The 24,967-nt window shown below is 43.9% G+C and overlaps 1 protein-coding gene across 5 annotated transcripts in view; it reads right to left on the reverse strand.

Annotated features, from left to right (window-relative positions):
• Positions 1-24,967, reverse strand: part of DPP6 (dipeptidyl peptidase like 6) — a 1,193,304-nt gene that overhangs the window by 216,738 nt on the left and 951,599 nt on the right. For all 5 annotated transcript variants that reach the window (XM_033192337.1, XM_033192339.1, XM_033192336.1 and 2 more), the window contains one exon: positions 15,235-15,316. In XM_033192337.1, the coding sequence (XP_033048228.1) occupies positions 15,235-15,316 (82 nt within the window). The remainder of the gene's footprint in view (positions 1-15,234; positions 15,317-24,967) is intronic.

The following is a 24,967-nucleotide window of genomic DNA, read 5'->3' on the forward strand; positions in this document are numbered from 1 at the left end:
AAACAAAATCATTTTATAACATCCTGATCTTAACTTCTAGTTGAATTGAGTTGAATTGACCAGGAGCAAAGTCAACAACAATGTAGTTGGCAACCTTCAAGCCGTGCATGTTGATCTAAGGAAGTACAGCTGCCTTTTTGAAGCAACAATTTCCCTGGGAATGTTTTAATGACAAGCAATGTTATATACAGCACCTCCCTCGTGATAGGCCTGGTGATTAAAAATATAATTTAACAGATGCTATATCTCATTATGAAGTTGGAATGTTGACCTTGAAACTTCAAAGTTTATTTAAGAGGTCATTCAATCCCAGCCTCACCTCCCTGTAAGCATCTAAACCCAGGATGCTCAGACATGGTTGTACATCAGAAGCCCCTGGGGAGCTTTCAAATACCCTGATGCCCAGGCCCCACGCTGGTCCAAACGAACCAGAGCCTCTGGGCATGCAGCCACGGTGCTGGTAGTTACACAAGTTGAAGTGTAGCTGAGTTAAGAAACATTATTCTAAACAATCATCTGCCACCATAAACCTTTTGTTTCCCTCAATGTGTACCAGGCTGTGGAACCCTTGGCCAGTAAAAGTTTAGGGTTATTTGAAAAAAGGATTTACAGACTCTGCCACCTCACTGGGAAATTACGAATACGTTGGCACTTGTCTTTATGAGACAGGAGGGGAAAGGCCGGCTGAGCAGCTGCTTGCCAGGCTGGCTCTGATACGACACAGATTCACTGTTCAGATAGGATTCAGCACGGCAGTGGGAGATGGCTGACTCCATGTAGCAGTGAGATGTTCTATTGTGGTTCATCAGCCTAGCATAGACCGCTTGCTTTTCCATTGACTGATTAATTTATTCCTTTATTATTCTGAGCCCTTTGTAGGCAGTTATTGGAATCAACTAATCTTGTCATGCAGTAACATAGGAAATTTAAAAGGCAGCATCCACTAAGCAAGCCCATCCTGCACCTTGTCCTGTGATGATTAGATTTAGAGGAAGTAGACAGCAGTGACATCTGAGGACCTTCTAAAGACTCAAGTTCCATTAAACAGTCACATCGCCCAGCTAATTTTAAAAACATGACTTTGTATGGCCATGGAGAAAACTAGCTTAATTAAATAGATACATGTATATGCAATTATAACCTTTTTATCTGGAGGGTAACTGGAAACTGCTGAGCCTGGGTTTGAACATGGTGTCATGGTAATTAGGACCCATGTGGTGGCTGAAAAGGCTGAAATTTAAAGGAGGAAGCCGCAAGGTATGGCTAAAGGTGAAAGGTCAGCCAACTTCTCCAATAGGTGAAAATACAGAAAACAATTTCATAAAAATTCATAAACTGGGTTTATGCTTAAATTGAAAAAAGTAATTAATTTTCATCTTGGGTAAATAATATGCCTTAATTGACTGAGTCACTCATTCAACTTTTAAACACGTATTTAATGCTTACTAACAGTCTACACAAAGAGGCTGAGGACACAGCAGTGAACATGAGAGGCAGTTGTTCCTAAGGAGTTTGGATTTGGCTGGGGCAGAATAGCAAGGAAATGGGTCACAACAGCAGAGAGTGATGAGTGGGGTGATAAGGCAATGGCCGAGTGGCAGGGGACAGAGCAGAGGGGTCTCAAGTCCAATCTTCAGGGATTGGAGTTAGGGGTGAGGGGTAGGGGATTAAGAGTATGTCCTGGGCTGGGCACAGTGGCTCGTGCCTGTAATCCCAGCACTTTGGGAAGTTGAGGCAGAAGGATTGCTTAGTGCAGCAGTTCCAGATCAGCTTGGGCAACACAGTAAGACCCCATCTCTACAAAAAATACAAAAACTAAACAGGCATGGTGGCAAGTGCTTGTAGTCCCAGCTACTCAGTAGGCTGAGGTGGGAGGATCACTTGAGTACAGAAGGTTGAGGCTGCAGTGAGCCATGCTCATACCACTGCATTCCAGGCTGGGTGATAGAGTTAAATACTGTCTTTAAAAACTTTTTTGTTTTTAAAAAAAGAGTGTGTTCTGGACTTTGTGAACAGCAAATACAAAGGTATTGTGGTGAGAAGTGGTCTGGGACATTTGCGGAACTGGATGTAGCTCATTATGGCTGGTCTCCAGCCTGGGAGTGTTGGGTGGCAGGAGAGGTCGGGGAGTGATGGCACCTCAGGTGGGCTTCACAAAGCACGTGAAGGGGTTTGGGTTCTATCCTAAAGGCAATGGAAAACAGTGGGAGGATTTTACATAGGAAAATGGACATGATTATATTTGCATTTTAGATCACTCAGTGACAGATGGAGAACATTCTGGAGTAGGGTTAGTTTTGGGGTAGGAAAACCAACGAGGCAGCTGTTACAGGAACCTAGGCATGAGATGATGGTGGGAACAGAAAGAAGAAGGTGGATTTTCATGATACCAAGAAAGCAGAATTCATAAAATGTATAGTGGATCAAGCTGGTGGGGGAGGAAGAGAAGTCAAGAATGCCAGGTGGCTGACCTGGCACTGAAGAGATGGCAGTACCACTCACAGGGCAGAGCTTTGGCAGAAACAACAGTGAGTTCATATTTATGAATGAACTGAGTCTGGAGTGCACAGTTGGCCTCATGCACATGGGACAGGCACAGGCTCTAGAGCGATCTAGGCTGGAGGCACAGACGGCACACTCAGCTCACCAACATGCATACTGTACGTTAATTAAATCTGGCCTAATGGAGGGAATTAAAATATATTTCAAACTGTTCCTGGCCATAAAAGCCATTACAGTAAAAACTAAAGCCATTCAGATAAATGAAGAGGTTTTCAAACTGAAGAACAAACAGAAAAATCAATTCACTAATTTGCTAACTGTTTTTTTAGAGTGGAAATAGCTGAACTAGATTTGAGCCATCACATAAAAAACAAAACAAAACAACAACAACAAAAAAAAACCGTGAAACAAAAAAACAAAAGCAAAACTCACAGTCTAACAAAAACCAAAGTGGTTCTGTTGTTGAAACTGACTCATTGATTATCTGTGCTCACGTCTATCACTGTTCTAGCACGAGTAAGGTACTGTGTTCCCCACGCATCAGAGAAGTGAAATAAACCTCTTGGGCTGTGCAAATACCCACATCAAAGGGCAGAAGTATGTTAGTATCCAGGATTGATAATTAACTTCTAATAATCAATCAGGGCTAACAAATTTCTGCAAAGGAAAAGCCCTATGAAGTCTACTTTGCAGAAAAGTCCGGAAGAATCATTCACAAATAACTGACTTGGATGCTGCTAAAATGTCTCCAAACGTTCTTAGAAACCTCTTGTTTTAAGTGAGCAAATTATCTTCTGCTCTGCGCCCTCTGTCTCCACATTTAACAACCCAGACAATAACCTCGGAGGTCCTCACAGGGCTTTAGAATGGGGGCTGACCCCAGTTCCAAACCGGAGAGTGAGTGAGGGGCACACGCCCACGAGGCCTCACTGTTCCTCATGACACTGAGAAGACGATCACCTCGGCATCCCAGTAGACAAGAAGTGAGGTGCTTTCATTCTCTGAAATGTCCTTGGGAAGCCAAGGAGTTCAGGTCCTTTCACCTTGTTCAGTTCAGCCTGATCCTGACAGGTTTTAACCAGGAACACTCTCTACCTTCCTTGTAAGATCTTTCACAGCATAACAAACATTTCAAGACAAAATGTCTGACTCGAAAATCCAGATTTTCTTCCTTGGTATTGCTCACAATCTGAACTGAATCTGAACTGCTGAATTAATTTGCCATCAGACAAGTTGTTAAATCTTAAAAATTTTAGGTTCTATCATTAAGGTTTTCCAATTTCCCTGAATTTTGGACCTTATGTCTATAAATCTGACATTTAATTTTACTTTCCCTTCTGGATGGCGTTCATTTAACAAGTATTTGTGAGAGCCTATACTCTGCGCAATGCTGAGCAATGGGCCGTGGAAGATAAAGGTCTAATGAAAAACATTCTTTGTCCTTGAATGGCTTACATTTGGTCGGGGAAATAAAGTTATTCAAAAGTAAAATAGTTGAATAATAAAACAAAGAGGCATAAGATTAACTGCTACAATAAGTGGGACTGACAGTATTTCAGCCGTTTAAAGGAAGAAAAGGTCGTGGTTATTCTACAAAGACCAGGAGATGGAACCATTCCTTTTTGATACTTTCCAATTGTGAAACATTTTAGGAATTATTATGAAGAGGTGTTCCCTCCACCCAAACCGGAGAATTCCACAAAGTAATCTGTAAAACCTGATTAGGTGCACGAAGGAGAATTCTTGGCAGCACAGAGTGCAGCCCTCCCCCGCCCTACCTGAGGTGACCGAAAAAACCTCCAAATGTTCAGAAGCTGCTCCCTCCACAGGACAAGAAACAGGGTCTGCCATGGCCGCAAGTGTGATGCGGCTCCACGTCCCACCATCCAAAGGTCTCAAAAGGCTGTGTTAATTTATAACTGCCTTGTTATATTCTCTCAAGAATCTATCACGAAGTGCACTCTTCCTTAATGCACAACTCTGGTCCTGCTTTAAATTCTATTTGATAAATGATCTTGAAATTCTCTAACCTAATATTGCCGAGGCTGATGTGGGGGGCACCCTCCTAAATTTGATTATTCCTTAGAAATGATACACTGTTTCAGTCACAATTGAATTAAGGAAGCTCTGATGAGGAAGAAAATAGGGTTTATCTTCACTGGCCAATGTGGGCAAGCAGGTCAGGCCCTGTTTTAACCCAGCATCCACCTTTTTCCTTAATTTTGCTTTGGCTTAGTAGTGAGTCTCAAGGCTCACCTACCATTCTTTGAAATGAATTCTTTTCTTGCGAAATACACAAGACATTGACTATAGTCCTCTTGTATCCCATAAGCGTATGCAACGATGACTTGTCAGTTAAAAATAATTTCATTTTAGATATTAAACACTCATAATCTGTGACCTTGAATTTTGTTATTCTGCTTTCTATCCTTCAAAAAAAGAGTGAGTCCCAGAAAGTATCTCCGAAGGGTTTGCAATGGAGCTTTCAAACCAGTGGGATTAAAGGCACTGTGATCCTTGGAGGGCGACAGGCAGCTTATTCATGTTTGGATTCTATGCAAAAAGTGCCTCTTTTTTACCCTCAACACTACTTGAGCACATGTTTATTGAGTAGTGTTCCTAAATCCCACTTTTAACAATACATTTTCTTCTCTTTTTAATTTTTAAAATGTATATAATGTTGCTTTAACCAAGAAAGTTTTAGAAGGAGAAAAAAAAAAAAAGCCCACAGTCTGGCCAGTCCAAAATAATTATTTTGACTAATATATTACTTTCTAATACCTTCCATATGCCAATATACCAAATGGCTTATTTTAGTCCTGCTATTGTTTAATAGATGATATATGCTCCATATGTCAATGCAGCCTTCCTAATCATAATCTGAAATGTTTATATAATACCTCTTCCTATGGATACTCCATAATTTAGCCAATCGCTCACCTGTCAACACTTAGGACATTTCCAGCTTTTAGAAATTCTTATTATGGATAACAGCATTATGAATGCGTTTGTTGATATAGCTGTGGACTTCTTTTAAAAGGGATTTCTGTGATCTTGTATAGGAATGTCTTCATGACTCTTACTGCATATTTTCATATTGTTTTATAAATAAATTTTCTCTTATGCCTCCTCCATTGATACAGAGTTAAAACAAATCTCTGCCTCCCTCTGATGTCCTACTTACATTTTCCTTCTCTCACTTCCCCCATAATCCTATGATTACGAATTTCCTTTCACATCCTGAAATCCCTGTATCCCAGGAGAAGAGCCTCTTGGTGGCAGGAAAGAGCCCCATAATTTTGCCCTAATTCTCTTCACCCTTTGACCATGACCATCAGGTATCCCTGTCATACAACCCCACCCATTTGTATTCATTACCAAAAACTCAGCTTATTTACTTGAGTGCAAGTGAATATTAAAGTGATTTAGCCCCACAGAGCTAGGAAGTGACAACACATTGCATTAAATTTGAAGGGTACCTTTGGTAGAGCTAACAAATCACTCACCAAACTGTCTCCATCCATTATCTGAGGATACAGAAGGCGATCTCCATTCATGCGATATTAATTTCTTGGCTACTGTCATGGACCTCAGTGCCCATGATGAATGTTTTTACAATGAATACCAAATTAACCCAAACTGATTAGAAGCTTTTGTAAGTTATTAATGGGATGTCACTTTAGTCTGGTCTTCTCCACATATAGGACATTTCATTAAAGACTCTCCTCTTGCTGGAAAGATCAATCTTCCTCCCCTCGTTGGATTTGTCAACTTCAGTAAAGTGCTCCCTGCCCCCTTTGCTATGGCCGTGGGACTGGGTGGGCAGCGCTAACCCTGAGCCAGGCTGTAGCTCGGAGGAAGAGGCCACAGGCCCATTTCTGCTCAGCTCCCTGGTGGCCACCCAGGTGGTGATGGGGAACTGTGGACTGGAGGCAGGCTTCCTGGACTGGATACAGAAAGCAGGACACCCAGCTTCTTATAAGAAACATACTCTTTCCATTCAAGGGACAATTTCTGGCGTGGCATTAGCATAGGGGACAATGGCCTTTTCTAAAGCCACGGACTCTTGAATACTTACAAGGAGCCCAAGACTTCAGGAGGTAGAAACTGATGTTTTCTGAACATTCCCCCTCACTCCCTAAGAGTGGGAGAAGAGCAAGGTGTGAGTTCACACAGGTACACCTTGGATGGTGACGGACAATGTGGCTGGCCCGTCATGGAGCCCTCTGGCCGCCATCCCTAGCTTCTGTCTCTATCCTGCATTTCTCTGCTTTATCAAGGGCAGCCCAACTCTCCTTCTGACACACACCAGACTTCCGTCTGATGAAATTCTTATATTCCTTCTCATTCTCTACAGCTCGATTAAGCCAAATAATAACAGCAGCAACAATTAAAGACATGTATTGAGAACGCTATTTACACAAGGCTCCACAGCCTGTGCTTGGGGTAGATTAATTTAATCTCCACTATGAGCCCGATGAGGTAGGCATTGTTACTTCAGTTAACAGACCAGGAGGCGGAAGCTCAGGGATTAAGTCTCTTAGTCAAGGTCGTGCAACTAGTAAGTGCTGCAACCACGATCTGAATCTGGCCCTTTTGACCCCAAAGCTTTTGTTACTAATAACCCTTGAAGAGCAAAACAAACAAAATAAAATATTCTTTTCCTTCTCAGGCTTAAAGCTAGGGCCTTCTGATTCTGAGGCTGAGGAGGTGGCCTGGGACCCTGCCATGGAGTTTCTCAGTGAAGGCTTCCACATCCCAGGCCTGGCTGGGTTCCCACTCCCAGCTGGCTCCTGGCTGCACCCAGCCTGCCCTCATGCTGGCTCTGTGCTGCTACCGCGGTGCCACCCACGTGGCCTCCCTGTCACACTGAAATCTGATGGTTCTCCCTACGCACTTCTCCCCGTGCGACGCCCACACCTGAGCGATGCGTGAGGCGAAGGCCCTCCATCCCTCCGATCTGCTATCAAGCTGCCCTTTCGTCCCTCTAACAAAGCGTTTTGGAGTTTCAAGCGCAAGCTCTTCCTCCATATCTTAGGTTGAATTATTGACATTTTGGAGGCATGGATTTTTACAACTTTAATGGGCTATTAAAAAATTTTTTTCTTGAAGGCAGAAACCCCAATGCCATGAGGTGAGTCAGCGCGAGTGCAAAAAAAAAAAAAAAAAAACCCCTCAACTCCAATTTTCTTGAATCCTTCACTGACTCATAGAAAAAAGTGTCAAGACAGAGTTCCGGGAGGAAGCAGTACCCGCTGGATCACTGGCAGATGCTCACGGGTAGGTAAAGGAAGGCCCTCGCTCTCTCGCTGTTGACACATTAGGAAGAAAAACAGCCATCCTTGGAATAGTTTGCTAGGAATGGGCTCCATCCACTTGAAGTGGGAAATTAAAAAAATAACAGAATAATAGCATAAGTGATAATAGTAAAAATTATAATAATAGTAAGAAAAATAACAATAACTCATAAAATGAAATTCTGTATTAACTAAGACTGAGGAGAATTTAAGTAGCCCTGTGAAGTTAGAAGAGAATATTAACTGTCTGTCCCAAGAAACAATAGCCACATCTATCCTCCACATATTTTGTAGGCTCTATAAACTCCTGTTTCTTTCTTCCCTGCACAAACTACAAGTTCACAAGACAGATAAGCACAAGCTGCAAACCAAGTTCTCACAGAGATGTAAGACAGGTGACAAAAGTGTCACAGCAGCCTTTGATCACACTTCTGTAAGCCTGCTTCACGTAGTTCCCACCTCAAAATGCTTCAAAGGGACTTGTTTTCTTTGTTCTGGGCTCAGCCTTTAGGACACATGTCTGCTGGGCCGGTGTCCACCTTAAAATAAATACTTTGCTGCGCTCTGTCCAGCCTCTCTGGTTCCTTAAATCCTGCTTCACACTGAGGTGTGGCTTAGAGAGCCACAACTGCCACAGGCTTGAGAGGGTGTAGCAATCACTAAGGTGGGGCCGGTGTAGGGTACGGGTACAGTGTCTGTGTGAGTCAGTCAGGGAACACCTGTGTAGAAGGTCACATGGGGAAGGGCAGCTGGATCTCCAGACAGCACGCCCCACGGCCATGTCCCCGACCGTGAGGAGAAGTTTTTTTCAGAGCTGGATTGGCCTGACGGGCTCTGTATCAAGCAAGCAAGGAATGACCTCTTAGGTGGTGAGGCCTGTCTGGATGGCTTTGTTCTCAGGGACATCATTTTGTTAAGACTTGAAGATCTAAGGATCTTGGTGAAAAACAAGAAGAATATCAAACACATAGTGTGACAGCCCCTGCTATGGACAGGACAGGAAAGCTTGGGCAGTGTGAACAGATGGGACATTTAGGAGAGTGACAGTGCTAGAGCATGGCAACGGGCAGCATTTGCGGTTGGGGAGAGCGAGTGAGTGCCAATAGATGGATTTGCCATCAGAAGCGGAAGCCAGTGAGGAAAGGGACTATGTCCTCCTTCTGCATCCGGGATCTAGCAGTATCTGGAACACAGGAAGTGTTCCATAAGCGTTGATTGAATCCATAAACAAATGCATAAGAGAATGATGGGAATGTACGTACACACATGGCAAGACCGGCCTGCAGGGTCCCGTGCATTTAGCTGGTTTGTGACCATGGCAGTCGCTGGCCACATGTGCCATTCCAGAGAGCCCTAAGGCTGGGAGCATCCTTGGGAGTCCAGTCTACCTGCTCCTAAGACCTCTCCAAGGGAGCTGCCATCTTAACCATTAAAACACAGCACAATTTTTTTTTCTTTATTATACTTTAAGTTCTAAGGTACACGTGCACAATGTGCAGGTTTGATACATAGGTATACATGTGCCATGTTGGTTTGCTTCACCCATCAACTCGTCATTTACATTAGGTATTTCTCCTAATGCTATCCCTCCCCCAGCTCCCCACCCCCTGACAGGCCTCAGTATGTGATGTTCCCCGCCCTGTGTCCATGTGTTCTCATTGTTCAATTCCCACCTATCAGTGAGAACATGTGGTAAAACACAGCACAATTTAAATGCAGATTTCTTGACACTCTCTGGTAAACTATTCTGTGACCTTCTGTGGAAAACTATTTTGGATCTAAATTGCCATAGGCGATTCTTCCTAAAGTCTGGCTCAAATGTCCCATTTTGATAAACATGTTATGCTCCTGTTTCCAGGGAGACACAGGACAGTTGCTCACTGATATTCACCACCCCTCAGCCTGTTGTTGTCTGGAGATGATGAAGAAGTTGGTCTCGCCTTCTAAGCTGCAAAGCATGGCTGTGAGAATTCCTTAGTTTCCTTCCATAGTGTCTGTAATTGCACCTGCTCCTTTGGGGAATGCCGTCTCCTGAGGACAGCTCTTCCCCAGTCCCAGCAGGTTTCCCAGCTAACTACTCCATTGCGCTTCATCCATCACATTTTGACGCTGTCTCTGCATTGAAGACTTCCCAATGGACACATTACATTTCCCATTCAAAGTTCTACATTTATCACTGTCATGGTAGCAAGCCAACCAAAGAGAGACCCATTCACTTTGTCTCTGATCTTCCGAGTGTACCGGCAAAGATTCCGGCTTTGAATTCTTAATGTTGTCTAACGTTGCACAGTCTTCCTTGAGAACATTTCCATGGCACTTGTTTCCACAGGAAAACATGATGAAGTACGAAATTCACATGAGCTCCCTGCCCTTGCAGATCAACCTGCAAATGCACCCCGAGGCAGCTCCAACTCCAAGTGCGTGTGCTAAGAACAAGGAAGGCCACCGCAGCTGCCCTCAAAGTCCATGTGCTTCTAGGAAATGTCTCTAGCAGAAATATCATATCAGGAAATACATGGGCATTCCTAAACCAGACAATGTAATCACATTCTAGGTCAGCAGAAACAAAACCTCCCATAAACAGAAAAACACATAGTAGGGGCAGGACTTCATGAAGAGATCAAAGAAAAAAAACATGGAGGGCCGGGCCCAGTGGCTCGTGCCTATAATCCCAGCACTTTGGGAAGCTGAGGTGGGTGGATCACTTGAGATCAGAAGTTCAAGACCAGCCTGGCCAAAATGGTGAAACCCCATCTCTGCTAAAAATACAAAAATTAGCCAGGTGTGGTGGCACGTACCTGTAGTCCCAGCTACTTGGGAGGCTGAGGCAGGAAAATTGCTTGAACCCAGGAGGTGGAGGTTGGAGTGAGCAGAGATCGCACCACTGTACTCCAGCCTGGGTGACAGAGGGAGATTTCAGTTAAAAAAAAAAAAAAAAGAAAGAAAAAAGAAGAAACATGGAGGAAATCTCAGTTTAGGAAGATTCATCTGAAGAGGACAAAATGAGGAAAGAAGTGGTATAGAGAAATACATTGAAACAGCACATGTTTTGAACGTTTATATTTCCCGACTGACCACTCCAGTTTGGAGGAAGAGGAAGCAAAGGAGAGACAGTGTGTTAACATTTTACATAGGATTTCTCCTTTAATCCTATTTAATCTGGCCAAATCTATTTCCTAGATCACATCCTGGGCCCTCAGCAGACAGCTGGAAGCAATCTTATCATTCATCTTAAACTCCAGCCCCAGACCAGCATCATCACAGAAGTGGCTTCTGGCAGCCTGGGGCCTCCTCCCACCCACTCCACTAACAACACACAGGCCACTCTCCCTGCAGTCATTGCTACTGGAGGAACGTTCTGTGGGTCTCACAACACTTACTCTAAAAGGTAAGAGTCACTATTTGGCAACCACATCGAGGCACTGGGAAAAGATGCCCTCACCCCCCCCTGGTTCCCCGGGTCGTCTCCTGTGATACAGGAGCTCCGGACCCAAAGGCAGCGCTGAAATCACTCAGCAAAGGAGGCTACATGTTCCCACAGCTCACTGCAAACTTCAACCGCAGCTGTGTTCTCTGCTCCCAAAGGAGAATTACTCACTTCAATCTGACTCATTATAATTAGAGTAGGTTGACTTTAGGGAGCAATATTTACTTTTTAAAATAAAATGGCAATGAGGGGTGTGTTGCTTGGCATCACTTAATAGGTTAGGTCTTGCAAGGCCTGCTCTTGAGTTGTGAATTTTCTGTGCAGACAGAGCAGGTGTGGGGAGTACCTGTCATGAGGTGGTGGCTCTGGCATCAGGCTTTCCTCATAAGAACAACCAAGAGAGCATATGATCCCCTGAAACAGGGGTCAACAAACTATAACCCATAGGCCAAACCACCTGTGTTGGGAATTATAGCTTTATTGGAACACAGCCATGCCCATCTTGTCTATACTGTCTGCAGCTGCTTCCATGCTGCAGTAAGGGAGCTGAGTCATTGTGCTGGAAACCATCTGTCCGCAAAGACTGAAACATGTGCTATCTGACCTTCTGCAGAAGAAGGCGGCCCCTGCTCCAGCACATAGGGCAATCACTCAACAACAACCTATATTGCCTCTTAAGCTCAGTACATGCATGTATCATAATGCTCTTAAAGGTCAAATGGATTTAAAAACTCAAACGTTCCACAAGCATATGGCACCTTTGGTACTAAACTCAAGTATTAACAGTTATTACTTACCTGAACATTCATTTCTTTAAAGCAGAAAGGAAGTCAAATTTCTGTCACCTCTAGTACTGTCCTATTCATAGATGCTGGCTATTTGCCACCATCCAATTCTTCATGCTGAAGTGGTTTGAAACCACAAAAATACATTAACTAATGAATTAATCGATCTGTTTGTGCTTTCATCTTTTACCTCAATAAATGTGTACTGGGTACCAGGCATTGTGCTGGGTGTGTTAGAATATGAAGATGAAACAGGCTCACTGTGTGGACTCAGGGTACCTCCATTAGTCCGTTCTCATGCTGCTATAAAGAAATATTTGAGACTGGGCAATTTATACAAGAAAGAGGTTTAATTGACTCACGGTTCTGCATTGCTGGGGAGGCCTCAGGAGACTTACAATCATGGCAGAAGGCACCTCTTCACAGGGCAGCAGGAGACAGAATGAGTGTCGAGCAAAGGGGGAAACCGTCAGATCTCGTGAGAACTCACTATCACTAGAACAGCATGGGGAAAACTGCCCCCATGATTCAATTATCTCCATCTGGTCCCACCCTTGACACGTAGGGATTATTATAATTCAAGGTGAGATCTGGGTGGGGGGACACAGAGCCAAACCATATCACCACCTAACCAAGGACAGAGATATGTCTACAAGCAACAAGAGATCGTGTGTGCTGGGAGATTGCACGGTGAGACCTGAAGCCCCAGGATGGCTACCTACCACTGTGTGTGTGTGTGTGTGTGTGTGTGTGTGTGTGTGTGTGTTGGGGAGGTGTCAGGAAGCTTTCTCTGAGAAGTTGTCATTTACTTTGTTTTGTTGCTACTTATTCTGTAAGAGGTTAAACATGATAACTTCTATAATCATTTTCCCCTTCTCATCTCCAAGGGAACATGACAGGACATGAATGAAGGTCAGTTGTTCAAGAGGACAATTATAGACTTAATTCTAAAGTCTGTGCATGCACACACACACACACACACACACACACACACATGCATGCACAGCAACTCCTTTTACTGAGGGTTAGATTTCCTTTATGTTACAAGCTGTTCCCAGAGGCAGGATGACAAGTACCAACTCTACTAAGGGACCCGGTTTATTTGCATGTGCAGACAATGAGGCAGGAGTCCACATACTGAGTTAGAGCCACTGGGTGATAAGGAGCGAGGCTGCAGGTATGGTGGAAAGAGACCTTGACATGTGGTCACGTTATGATGGTCTTCTCCTGACTACTATAAAAAGGCTGGGCAATGATCAATCAGTAACGTTACACATTCCTATCCTTTTCCCTGCAGTGGTGTGATGAGGCCAGGCGCAGAGCTGTGGGTACTGGCTTGTAATGGATCCACAGCAGGCAGGGAGAGCTCTCTACGGAGGTGTAATGGCCACTTTGACAGATGATTTGATGGATACTGGAAATCTCTTCACTCACAGACTTTCAGAGGGTTTTAAGGTCAACTACTAGAGATTCAGTTGCACATCCTGAAAACTTAGGTCTTCTACAATCTCCTATCAAATTGCATTTTTTCCCTTTTTAAGAGTTAATGCCTTTGAGAAAAGACAAATTTTATCTCTTTGTTGTGATTGAACTGATGGGTTGGTGTTCCTTGGTCAAGGTCAGCTCTCAACTTCCTCACTTCCTCCTGTCACCCTGTGATTTTGATCAGCTACATTCGCTTTTCAAAACCTCTGTCCTCAGTTTTAGCATTAGAGACATGATCATCACAGCTAAAATATTAATAGTTTCATGGCCTCTATGCTCTTGTTTTTTTTCAAACCAATTCAAGACAGTGGAATTAATGCATAACCAAGAAAATGCGATTGTACTATGGGGAGAAATAAGACTATTTTCATTTGTAAGATAGATGACAGCCTATCCAATACAATTCTATGTGAGCTTTCAGATACGATCATTTTTTGTGCTATTTTAGGAAAAAGGAGCTTTACAAATGCAGGCTTAGGTAATCAGCTTAAAGAGGCAGAAGAAAATGGTGACTTGAAAATGGCAACCATGTCACCTGACCTTCAAACCCGAGGGACTTTCTGCACGTGGCAATACAGTCTCTTAAAAAATGCTGCACAGAACGGACAAATATAATCAAGTTTTAGTCAAATGCAAGGCTAGAGTTGGAAAAACCTGAGGGATCATATTCTCCATATCCTTTACTACATGGCTGGGCTGCTGCCTGCAGCCTGACAGCTGGAGGCGCCGTGCAAGGCCAGCTCCACAGTGAGAACCAGGGTGGGAGCCCTCATCTTAGAAATAGTGTTCAGGGCCGTTTTCACTGCACCATCCTTCCCGTTCACAGAAACCCGGCAGTTTTGCCAATTTGAGAAGGAATCCATGAAAACAGCTGATAGAAACTGAGAGGGCTGCAATGGCCATGGGGGATTTTGCATGTTGATGGGATTGGCCGGGCTCCATCGGGGCCAGCAAATCTACTTGCTTAAAAAACCCTCCACAGAGGCCGGGTGTGGTAGCTCATGCCTGTAATGCCAGCACTTTGGGAGGCTGAGGTGAGTGGATTGCCTGAGGTTAGGAGTTCGAGACCAGCCTGGCCAACATAGTGAAACCCTGTCTCTACTAAAAATACAAAAATTAGTTGAGTGTGGTGGTGCACGCCTGTAATCCCAGCTACTCGGGAGGCTGAGGCAGGAGAATCGCTTGAACACAGGAGGTGGAGGTTGCAGTGAGCTGAGATCACACCCTTGCACCCTGGCCTGGGCAATAAGAGTGAAACTCTGTCTCAAAAAAACAAACAACAGCAACAACAAAAAACCCTCCACAGAAAGAAGTCTGAGTTCCTGGAGCATCTTTTGATGATAAAACCATTTGGATCATTCTCATTTGCAGTACTTTTAATGAAGTTGATCTCTTTGAGCTCACGATTCATCTGGAGTCCACAGACACAGCTACAGTTAGGCACCACTTCAACCATGTCAGATGTAGGAACCAAGCACACGCTGTTCCAATTTCAGGAGAATTTGCTATCTAAAACGAAATGACCCTTTTACATATTCAGACACCCTGGTGTATTTGTCCAGATGTTAATTTACACACACACACACACACACACACACACACACACACACACACATACACACACATACACACACACACACAACACCATATACAGGCTGAGTATAGTGAGACCCATTCAGCTTAGAAAATGGAAACTTCCTCAAAACCCAAATATAGTTACCAAACTTGATTGGCTTACCAGCTGTTGGCCTTTAGGGCCCCATCCTGCATACTGAAGTTTTGCATTGCTGACTTCTGGTGGGTCCAGACTTTGAGGATCCCTGAAAATTGGACAAACAAACAAAAACAAAGCAAAATGTTGGGAACCAAGAATTTAAGCTGCTGCAATTTTATCCCCTACCTATAACTTAACTCTTTTCTCCTTCCATGCTATCCATTTCGAGAGCTTGTCTCTTGTGTTACTAAGTAATATGTCTCAGTTAGTCTCTATTAGGTTTCTTCAGATGTATATAATTTATATGAAGCTCAAATAGGTCTATCATTGTTTAACCCAAATAGTAAATACTCATTAAGAGAGAACATGCAGTGAGGTCTCTGGATCACTTCTTAACTCTCCAGAACAGTCAGAGTTAAAAATTAAAATGCAGAGCCATGCAGTGATCTATCTCCACAATTTGTGTCTCCATCTTTGGTTCTCCTAGAAGATAACTTTTCTAGGTATCAAGCAGTCATGAACTTACAAACCTGGTGGCATCAGGTTTTGTGTTGGTTTGTGTTGATAGATACAAGCCGAGAGAGAGAGGGAGGAAGGGGATAAATTGAAAGATGTATTTCCTTTCAAACCTCACTTACATTGTTTATCCTTAATGTACTGATTAAATACCAATACCACTACAACAAAACCTGTCTAAGTACTTAAAGGTTATAGTGAATAAGGTCATGGTGGGAAAAATGAAAGAGCTAACACTTTTATAAGTATTAAATATTTCAGTATATTTTGTAGCTACTGTTGTCTCCAACATGCAGAAAAGATTCATTTTCGTGTTTCTCTTGGATGACACCCCTCCACGTGAAGAATGATATCTGTGTTCTGCTGAGCCTGCTGGGCTCTGTCAGGTAAGCATCCCATCACTTAGCTATAATATTTCTTATGTGGGGCTGGGCACAGTGGCTCATGCCTGTAATCCCAGCACTTTGGGAGGCCAAGGCAGTTGGATCACAAGGTCAGGAGATCGAGACCATCCTGGCTAACATGGTGAAACCCAGTCTCTACTACAAATACAAAAAATTAGCCAGGCATGGTGGTGGGTGCCTGTAGTCCCAGTTACTCGGGAGGCTGAGGCAGGAGAATGGCGTGAACCCGGGAGGCAGAGCTTGCAGTGAGCAGAGACTGTGCCACTGCACTGTAGCCTGGGCAACAGAGGGAAACTCTGCCTCAAAAATAAATAAATAAATACATTATATATATACATATATTTCTTATGCAGAAGACATAGCTGGGAATGCACCCACTCATCTGTAGAGGGAAATGGTTGAATGGCCTTTGGAAAGGGAGGATGCTGCATTTTAGGGGTTGCATGAACAAAGGAGATGAGGCAGGAAGGGAAGGAAGGTGAAGGGGCTAAGGACATGGTGGACTGGAATCAATAGAAAATACAAAAGCAATGGCTGAATACAACGACCAGGAAAAACAAGGAATACATGTAGAGTAAAGAGAGATGGGGGAGGCTGGAGAGTCCAGAATGCCCCAGGTAGTTTTAGATGAAGTGTCTGGGTTTGGAGAAGCCAGGAAGCCTGAGGGTAGAGCGATGATGCCAATTCAGAGAAGACATTGCTGCTTAGAAACCAGCTGGGAAGGCAGCTGCCCAGCGATCAGAAGACGCAAGCAAGTCCTAATATTGCAGGTTCTGTTAACAGATGAGTTTTTAACATTTGCATGGTTTTTGTTTTGTTTTGTTTTGTTTTGTTTTGAGAAGGAGTCTTGCTCTATCGCTGAGGCTGGAGCTTATATCTCATTGGCTGTAAAAATTGTCCTAAATAGAAATGAAAAGTCAGATAATTTCCCTCCCAACATACTGTGACCTTGATTTCAAAAACTGAAAAAAAAAAGAATTCCATATGTAGCATAGCACAGGCCCTCAATATGTGCCTATGAACAAACAAATAAATTTGTAAATAAAGGTAGGTTCTAGAGGTGGCTCTCAGCAAAGATCCTTTTGCAAGTTTAGAGATAAGCCTAACAAATTCACTTTACCTGTGTTTATTTGGAATTTTCTAAGCACAGAGGACAGAGTGGGGGATCAGAAAGACTTAAACTCCATTGCCTTACTGAATATTGAAATTCAATTTGTTAGATCATGATTTCCAATAGGTGTCTAAGATATTCAGAAACAGCAGGGGATTAACTTTTCTTTGATATGACAGATGTAAATTCCCGTAAATGCTAACTGGAAATAATACGGAGTGCTTTGCAAGACTGCGTGAACACTAGGGCCAATACGCCATGGTGATTCACTAATTCCAATTTTATTACCTGTGCTCACCTGTGCTCAAGAAGTCCTTTACTTCTTCCATAAGCTAAGATGCATTTCCCGTCCCTCACCACCAACACTTTACAGGAGTTTCCACAGAACCACCCTAGGAATCAAAAGGTTTGCATCCTAGTCCCAACCCTATGGATTGTACGGATCACACGGCCTTCAGCAACTCTCTGTGTCTGATTTTCTCCTATGGGAACAATAGCTACCCTCCTCCTACAGCATGGTCATGAAATTCAAGAGAAACAATGGCTATTAATTTATAAACTCTAGCATAGTCCAAAGAGGTAATTATTTTCTTTGTGCTAGCTAGTGACTCTCTCAACCTCTCAATCTTTCTCAGTCTCTGTAAGTTAAACAAATGACTCCAAGATGACAGAAGTGAGTTGCGGCAATCTGTCTTCAAAAACACCAGGATGTCCCTCATGGGCAGGAAGCTGTGAAGTCATGGAAAGAATTCCAAGAAGCTGTAAATTTAATTCTGAATTCTGCCACTAGGAGCAAAGGGCTTGGGGCAATAGAGTAACTGGATCCAAGTTTGTTTCCCTGTATAAAATGAGAATAATCATGTTTGCCTCATAGGGTTGGAATCAATAATCTATTGTATGTGAAAATAGGTAGCACAGAACTTCCCAGCAGATATTCCATAAATGCTGGTTTATTTATTGATAAACTGGTAAATAATTTGACCATGCAATATAATACACACAACACATATATGTGAATGTATAGATGTATATGTGTGTTCCCTTAACCCTTCACTTAATTAGAAAGGATCGATGGTTGAATATTGATAAAATGTTATTACAACAACTACATGTAATTTCTTTTAAAGACCCAGTAACATGTCAGATATTGGGACAAATTTACTCCATGGAACTCTGTAGCAAAACACAAATGGGTTCAATCCCTGTGTCAGGCGGGAGACTGGGTTTAGGGTCTCAATCCTCAATCATATTCTCCACATCTGTTCCTATGAAAGGAACTTACATTTTTGCATTGGAATTCGGTTTCTTGCAGGATATCAGATACTTTTACTTTCAAGTTAAAAGAGGATTTGAGAGTGATTTTTCCAACTTCTTCTCCACTGTGGGAATTTCCTTTTTGATGAGCCACTTGGTGGTCATTCATCCTCTGCTCCAATCCCCTACTGAATGGCTTTCCTCACACAACTCCTTCTCTGCCCAGACTAGCAAATGCCCAACTTGGTTTTATGCTGAATCTACCTCCTCCACATCAACACCTCGACCTTTGAGAATGACAAATGCAATGTCTCCAACCTCAGCTGGCCACTAACCATTCCCATCATCACAACCACCCAGAGGTGTGAGACACGTCTGTCCTCAATGCCAATTCCAGTCTTTCCTGCTCTCCTCACATCTCTCTTGTACCTACTGCCTCCTTACTCTAAAGGGACAAGGAGGTGTGGGGCAGACAGAGGGGCACTGAAGGTTCTCCCTCCCACACCCACTCCCACTCCCTCTTCCTCTTCCTTTTGCCTACAGGGCTTCCCTCTCCATCAGCCTCACTCTCAGCCTTTGCCTCTGGGTGGCTCCAGCTTGGCCCAGATTCCGTTTCCCTGCAGAAAGACGTGCTTCCTCCTGGACACACTGAAGTACCTGTTGCTCCTCCCTCCTCTCAGTCTCCAGTGACCAGGCATCCCCTTCCCGTCTCGGCCAGCACTTCCTCCTGTACCTCCTTTTTTGTTCCAGCCTAGAACTATCAAATACTTTCCTTTCCATTTACCTTCCTGGTAAACTTTTATTATTTATTACTATTTTCTAATTAATAAGCTTAATTTTTTTAAGAGCAGTTTCACGTTTAGAGAAAAACTGAACAGAACTACAGAGAGCTCCCATATCCTCCTTCTTCCCCTGCCCTCAGTTTTCCAGATTACAAACATCTTGCATGAGTGTAGTGCATTTGGTACAGTTGATAAACCAATATTGAAACATCATTATTAACTAAGTCCCATAGTTGACATTAGGGCTCACCCTTTGCCTGTGTCTTCTCTGGGTTGTGACAAATCCGTCTGTCTTGCACCTGATCATACAGACGTCTTTTGGGTCTCTGAACCTCTGTGTGCTCTGCCTATTCATCCTTCCTACCCCACCAAACCCTGGCAAGCACAGCTCTGCTTACGCTCCTGTAAGTCTGCCTTTTCCTGAATGTCACATAGTCGGAATCATACAAAGTATAGCCTTTCAGGTTGGTGTCTTTCACTAAGGAATCTGTGCTTTTGGCTCCTGCAAGTTTTTCCACGGAGGATAGACTTTTATGCTGCTTCAGCCTCTGGGATTTTGCTCCACCAGTCTCTTTCCTTTCCCTAAAGTTGTTCTCCCAAAGGAAATGCAGACAACCAGGACCTCCTCCCAGGCAGTTTCTCCACCCACCTCTGAGCACCTCCTCCCACGCAGCCTCTCCACCCACCCATGAGCACCTCCCCCCACGCAGCCTCTCCACCCATCATCAGTCCAACCCCTACCGGTCTTGATCCAACCCAGTGACTGGTCCAAATCCGAGGGCCACTTTCTGACCTTCTCCCCTGTCCCTAACCCACTGCAATATGGCTTCCATCCATTTTGAAAGTGAAATTGCTTCTCTTAAGATCTTCTGTGTCCATCGAGGTGCCAAAGACCGTGGCCTCCCTGTCCTGGGCCTGGGTGGTCTCTCGCTGCGCACGATTCCGCTGCTGCTTCTCTGTCTCGATGTTCAGGACCGCCCCTTGTCCCAGCCCTCCCCTCACCTCCCTCTCTGGTCCTCGTCTCCTGTGGGATCTTCTCTGACCACCCTTTAAAAGTCAGTGTCCTGGGCATGACTGCAGCCCCGCTCCTCTCTTCCACACCCTTCTCTGTCACTGTCATTTCAACTGTGTCCACATCTCTGGCCTCCAGAACTGCGAGGGGCAATTTCTGTTGTTTTAAGCCACGAAGTTTGTGGCGATTTCTCACCACAGCCATAGGAAGCGAACGTCCCTTCATTTCCTGGTTCCACCAAGGCCCAAAGCGACTTGCTCAGGGCCGGGTAACTGACCAGCATCTGCGTGAAGATTTAGTCAGAGGGGGAAATATCTCCAACTGCCTGAAGGGACAAAGTGGAGACCCTCAGAGGGCAAGGCAGAGGCAAACCCTGGAGGAGCTGACCCTGACCTGCTGCCCTGTCCACCCCATGGGCTTCTGGCCCCAGCTGGCTTCCTGCAGAAGTGCCCGGCCCCACCTCGCACATGGAGGCCAGGGCAGCACACTTGGCTTAAGCCCCAATTCCCCGCATCAAATGATTTTCCAGCATGTCTTGGATTCTTCTGAAATTCTTAGAGGTGTGTGTGAGAGCAAGGAAGACAGGCAGAGAGAAAGAGAATGCAGGAAGGTGTACAGTGATTTATTTGGGGGCTACTTAGTGGTCCTCCTTCATTTTTCTTTCTTTCTTCTTATTTATTCATTTATTTTAAAGAATCCCTGGCAGGCTCGGTGATGAATCATCTCCTGGGTAGAGATGGATTAGTTAAAGAAATGATGCAGGAAGAATAAAGTGATCTGGACTTAACTATATTTCAAAATAATCACACAATCCATTCCGATTTTGCTTATTTGAGCAATAAACAAAACAGGGCATAAATCATGTTGAAATTTGAAGAGTCAATTAGTGCTGCAAAGTTTACTCATTTATCTTCCTGAATGATTTTGAGGGACTGAAAAGCTTCCGAACAACAACAGCATTTGGGAGTTAGGGGGCAAAGCTAACAATTGCTTTTCTGGGTCCTAACATTTTATGACCAAAGGCGCCAAAAAATAGCATTCTCAGTGTCTAATCATATGTGTTTTCTGAGTCTTGCTATGTACTTAGCATGGTGGGTAACATAAAAATGTATGATACACTCGCAGTTCTAAAAGAGAACCTGACACATGGTAGATGTTCAATAAATATTAATTGAATAATTAATTAATGGATGGATGGATTAATAAGTGGGTCTAGTCTAATCTCCAATCACTGAATGGCTAGGGTCAGCAATACCTTAAACTCACGCAGCACTGAAACATTCATAGTATCATTTTTTGTGTGTATCTAATGACACAGTTACATTGTGTTTTTTTTTTTTTTTTTTTTTTTTTTTTTTTTTTTGAGACGGAGTCTCGCTCTGCCGCCCAGGCTGGAGTGCAGTGGCCAGATCTCAGCTCACTGCAAGCTCCGCCTCCCGGGTTCACACCATTCTCCTGCCTCAGCCTCCCGAGTAGCTGGAACTACAGGCGCCCGCCACCTCGCCCGGCTAGTTTTTTGTATTTTTTTAGTAGAGACGGGGTTTCACCGTGTTAGCCAGGATGGTCTCGATCTCCTGACCTTGTGATCCACCCGCCTCGGCCTCCCAAAGTGCTGGGATTACAGGCTTGAGCCACCGCGCCCGGCCCACAGTTACATTTTTGAGGGCAGGAATCCTCATGGGCATAAATGCTTCCTCAGGGGCCAATGTTTGAGCACATACCCCATTAGTAATTTTAAAATTTCTCCAGACACTCTGTGGTGTACCTGAAGTTCCTTTCCTTATGAAACACTTGAGCCAGGCATGGTGCCTCACGCCTGTAATCCCAGCACTTTGGGAGGCCAAGGCAGGAGGATCAGAAGGGTCAGGAGTTTGAGACCAGCCTGACCAACATGGTGGAACCCTGTCTCTACTAAAAATACAAATATTAGCTGGGTGTGGGCACACCTGTAATCCCAGCTACTCAGGAGGCTGAGGCAGGAGAATCTCTTGAACCTGGGAGGTGGAGGTTGCAGTGAGCAGAGATCACACCACTGCACTCCAGCCTGGGCAAGAGTGAGATTCCGTCTCAAAAAACAAAAAAAAATTTGGATTTAGATGTTTTCAGGCAGAGATGCTCCACTCACTAAAGACTGATCAGGGTGGCCTGTTCTAAAATATTAGTGACAGCTTCCCTCTCTAATTCAGAGGGACACTTTTAACATATATGATCACAAATGAGAGCACAGTCATCCCTTGGTGTCTGTGAACATTGGTACTGGGACACCTCTGCAGATACCAAAATCCACAGATATTCAAGTCCTTGATATAAAATGTGTGGTGTTTGCATATAAAGTAAGCACATCCTCCGATATTCTTTAAATCACCTCTAGACTACTTATAATCCCTAATTCAATGTAAGTGCGAATGTAAATAGCTGTGATACTGTATCATTTAGGGAATAATGACAAGGAAAAAAGTCTGTACAAATTCAGTACAGATGCAACCATCCATTTCTTTTTTTCAAGTATTTGATCCAAGGGAGGTTGCTTGAATCCGCAGATGCAGAACCCTTGGATATGGAGAACCGACAGTAGTAAATACAGTCACATGGAAATGGAATCTTTGTAATAAAAGGGAGCTTGTGGCTTCTCTGTCACCGTAAACCTAATATCAAGACCAGTGCTCAACAAACTGCGAAATGAAGACATGAGGGGGAAACAGAGGTGAGTTTTGGTGGGGGGTTGTTAAATGCTAAGGCATAATTTGGGGGTGGGGGTGAAATGTGCTAAAATGGAATGAGATGATGCTTGTGCCACTTTGTGAATAAACTAAAAAACAGGTTTATTTTCTATCAATCATCTCTCAACCAGTCTATCTATCATCTATCAATCAATCAATTATATATCATCTATCCATTAATGGATTGATCTATTATCTATATCTATCTATCTATCATTTATCTATCTACCTATTTATCTATCATCTATCTATCATCCATGGATTAATCTATCTATTATCTATCTAGCTATATGTCTGTCATCTATCCATCTACCTATCTACCTATCATCTATCTATCATTTATCTATCAGTCAATCTATCAATCTGCCTATCTATTTTTAGAGACAAGGTCTCACTATGTCGCTGGAGTAGACTGGCACAGTCATAGCTCTCTGCAGCCTCAACCTCCTGGTCTCAAGCCATCCTCCTACCTTGGCCTCCCAAGCTGCTGGAACTTCAGTCTTGTGCCACCATGCCAAGCTCTGTTTACCTTCTTAAAGCTTTCACCTTACATCATATGCATTAAAAACAAGCTTTTGGTCACCTCAAGGGCTTTTTCCTCCTGCCTTTCAGTAAAATCCCATTACAGAACAAAAAAAGTTGCCAAGAGGAAATCTGTGATTTCTTTTTGGCCTGTGGCAAGAGCAAGGCGACCCCAGCCTGGGAGACAGGGGAACACTGGAGTTTATGAAGGACAAAGAGAAGCCCTTTAAAGAATGAATAGACAAGAACGAAGCCGGTTCTGACAGGTGCTTCCTCCTCTCTTCCCACTCACAGCGTTCTTTCCTCTCAGCCTCTTTCCCATGTTTTTCACTTTCTCAACCAGTTCACTGGCATCAGCTCTGACTCAGGGAGTTTGCCCTTATTGGTCTCGAGAACAAATTGCTCAAACACTCAACTCAAGATGTAGTTTCAGTAAACATAAGTGGTGTGAAAAACATGCAGAAGACTGAGAACCAAGCGGCATCTGGGTCTCAATGAGCTGCACTCTGACGCCGCGGGCTCTCACAGAGCTCAGTACGAACAGTGGGGACGCAAGCAGGGACACGGTGCACACGCAGCAGCTTCATGCAGCCTGAGGACCTGACAACATACACATGCATGTTCTAGCATGTTCAACACACACGCAGGGAGGTGCACTCGTGGGCTCTGTCACCGTGGTCCCGGATGAACTCTCCCTTCTCCCAGAGACCTGCGTCTATTATCCGAGGACACTAATGAGGCTCTCCACGGAATTATTTTAAACCAATCTAAGTGTGTATATTGATCACACACACACAAAAACACAGACTTGGTGATAATGAATTAGACTAAAGAAAAACACAGAGAAGCCAGTCAATACTAAATCTCCAACAGCTCAGGTAGGAGAAAAAAAAGTAATGAATTAGAAAGCACAATAAGAATGAACAGTATAGGGGAAAAAATGCCTTTGGAGCAAAAGTGATTTAGATGCTATGTCTAATAAGCAGAGCAGGGCACAGGCGAGGATGCGTTCCAGTGGCTCTGCCTCGCTCCGGCATCCTGGTGCTGGACATAATCACCAGCTGATGTGTTGGGAGCCTGTGGAGGAGCTCCCTTTTTCATTGTAAGATTCTACTACTAATTCTCAGGACATTATCCTGATCATGCCATCTCCTCTTCCATGCACTACAGATTTCAACCTTTTCTGTCCTTCCTTTAAATTCCTAAGGCATATCTGAGACTTTCATGTTGATCTTATCTAATCTGGTGGCTTATGATTAGAAAAAGTCCTGAAACCATCTTGTTATTCAGCGTACGGCTTTGTAGGAGGGTGCTCTGGGAAAAGGTTTCCAATTCTCGGAGAAAACCGCCCAGCATTCTGGGGCTGTGGGGGTGCAGACCACAGCTGGAGGAAGCCTTGGTGCGGGGGGTGAGGTTGGCCTGGGATTTCCTTTGTG

This window comes from Trachypithecus francoisi, unplaced genomic scaffold, assembly GCF_009764315.1.
Source record: "Trachypithecus francoisi isolate TF-2019V2 unplaced genomic scaffold, Tfra_2.0 Lachesis_group4, whole genome shotgun sequence".
Lineage (NCBI taxonomy): Eukaryota > Metazoa > Chordata > Mammalia > Primates > Cercopithecidae > Trachypithecus > Trachypithecus francoisi.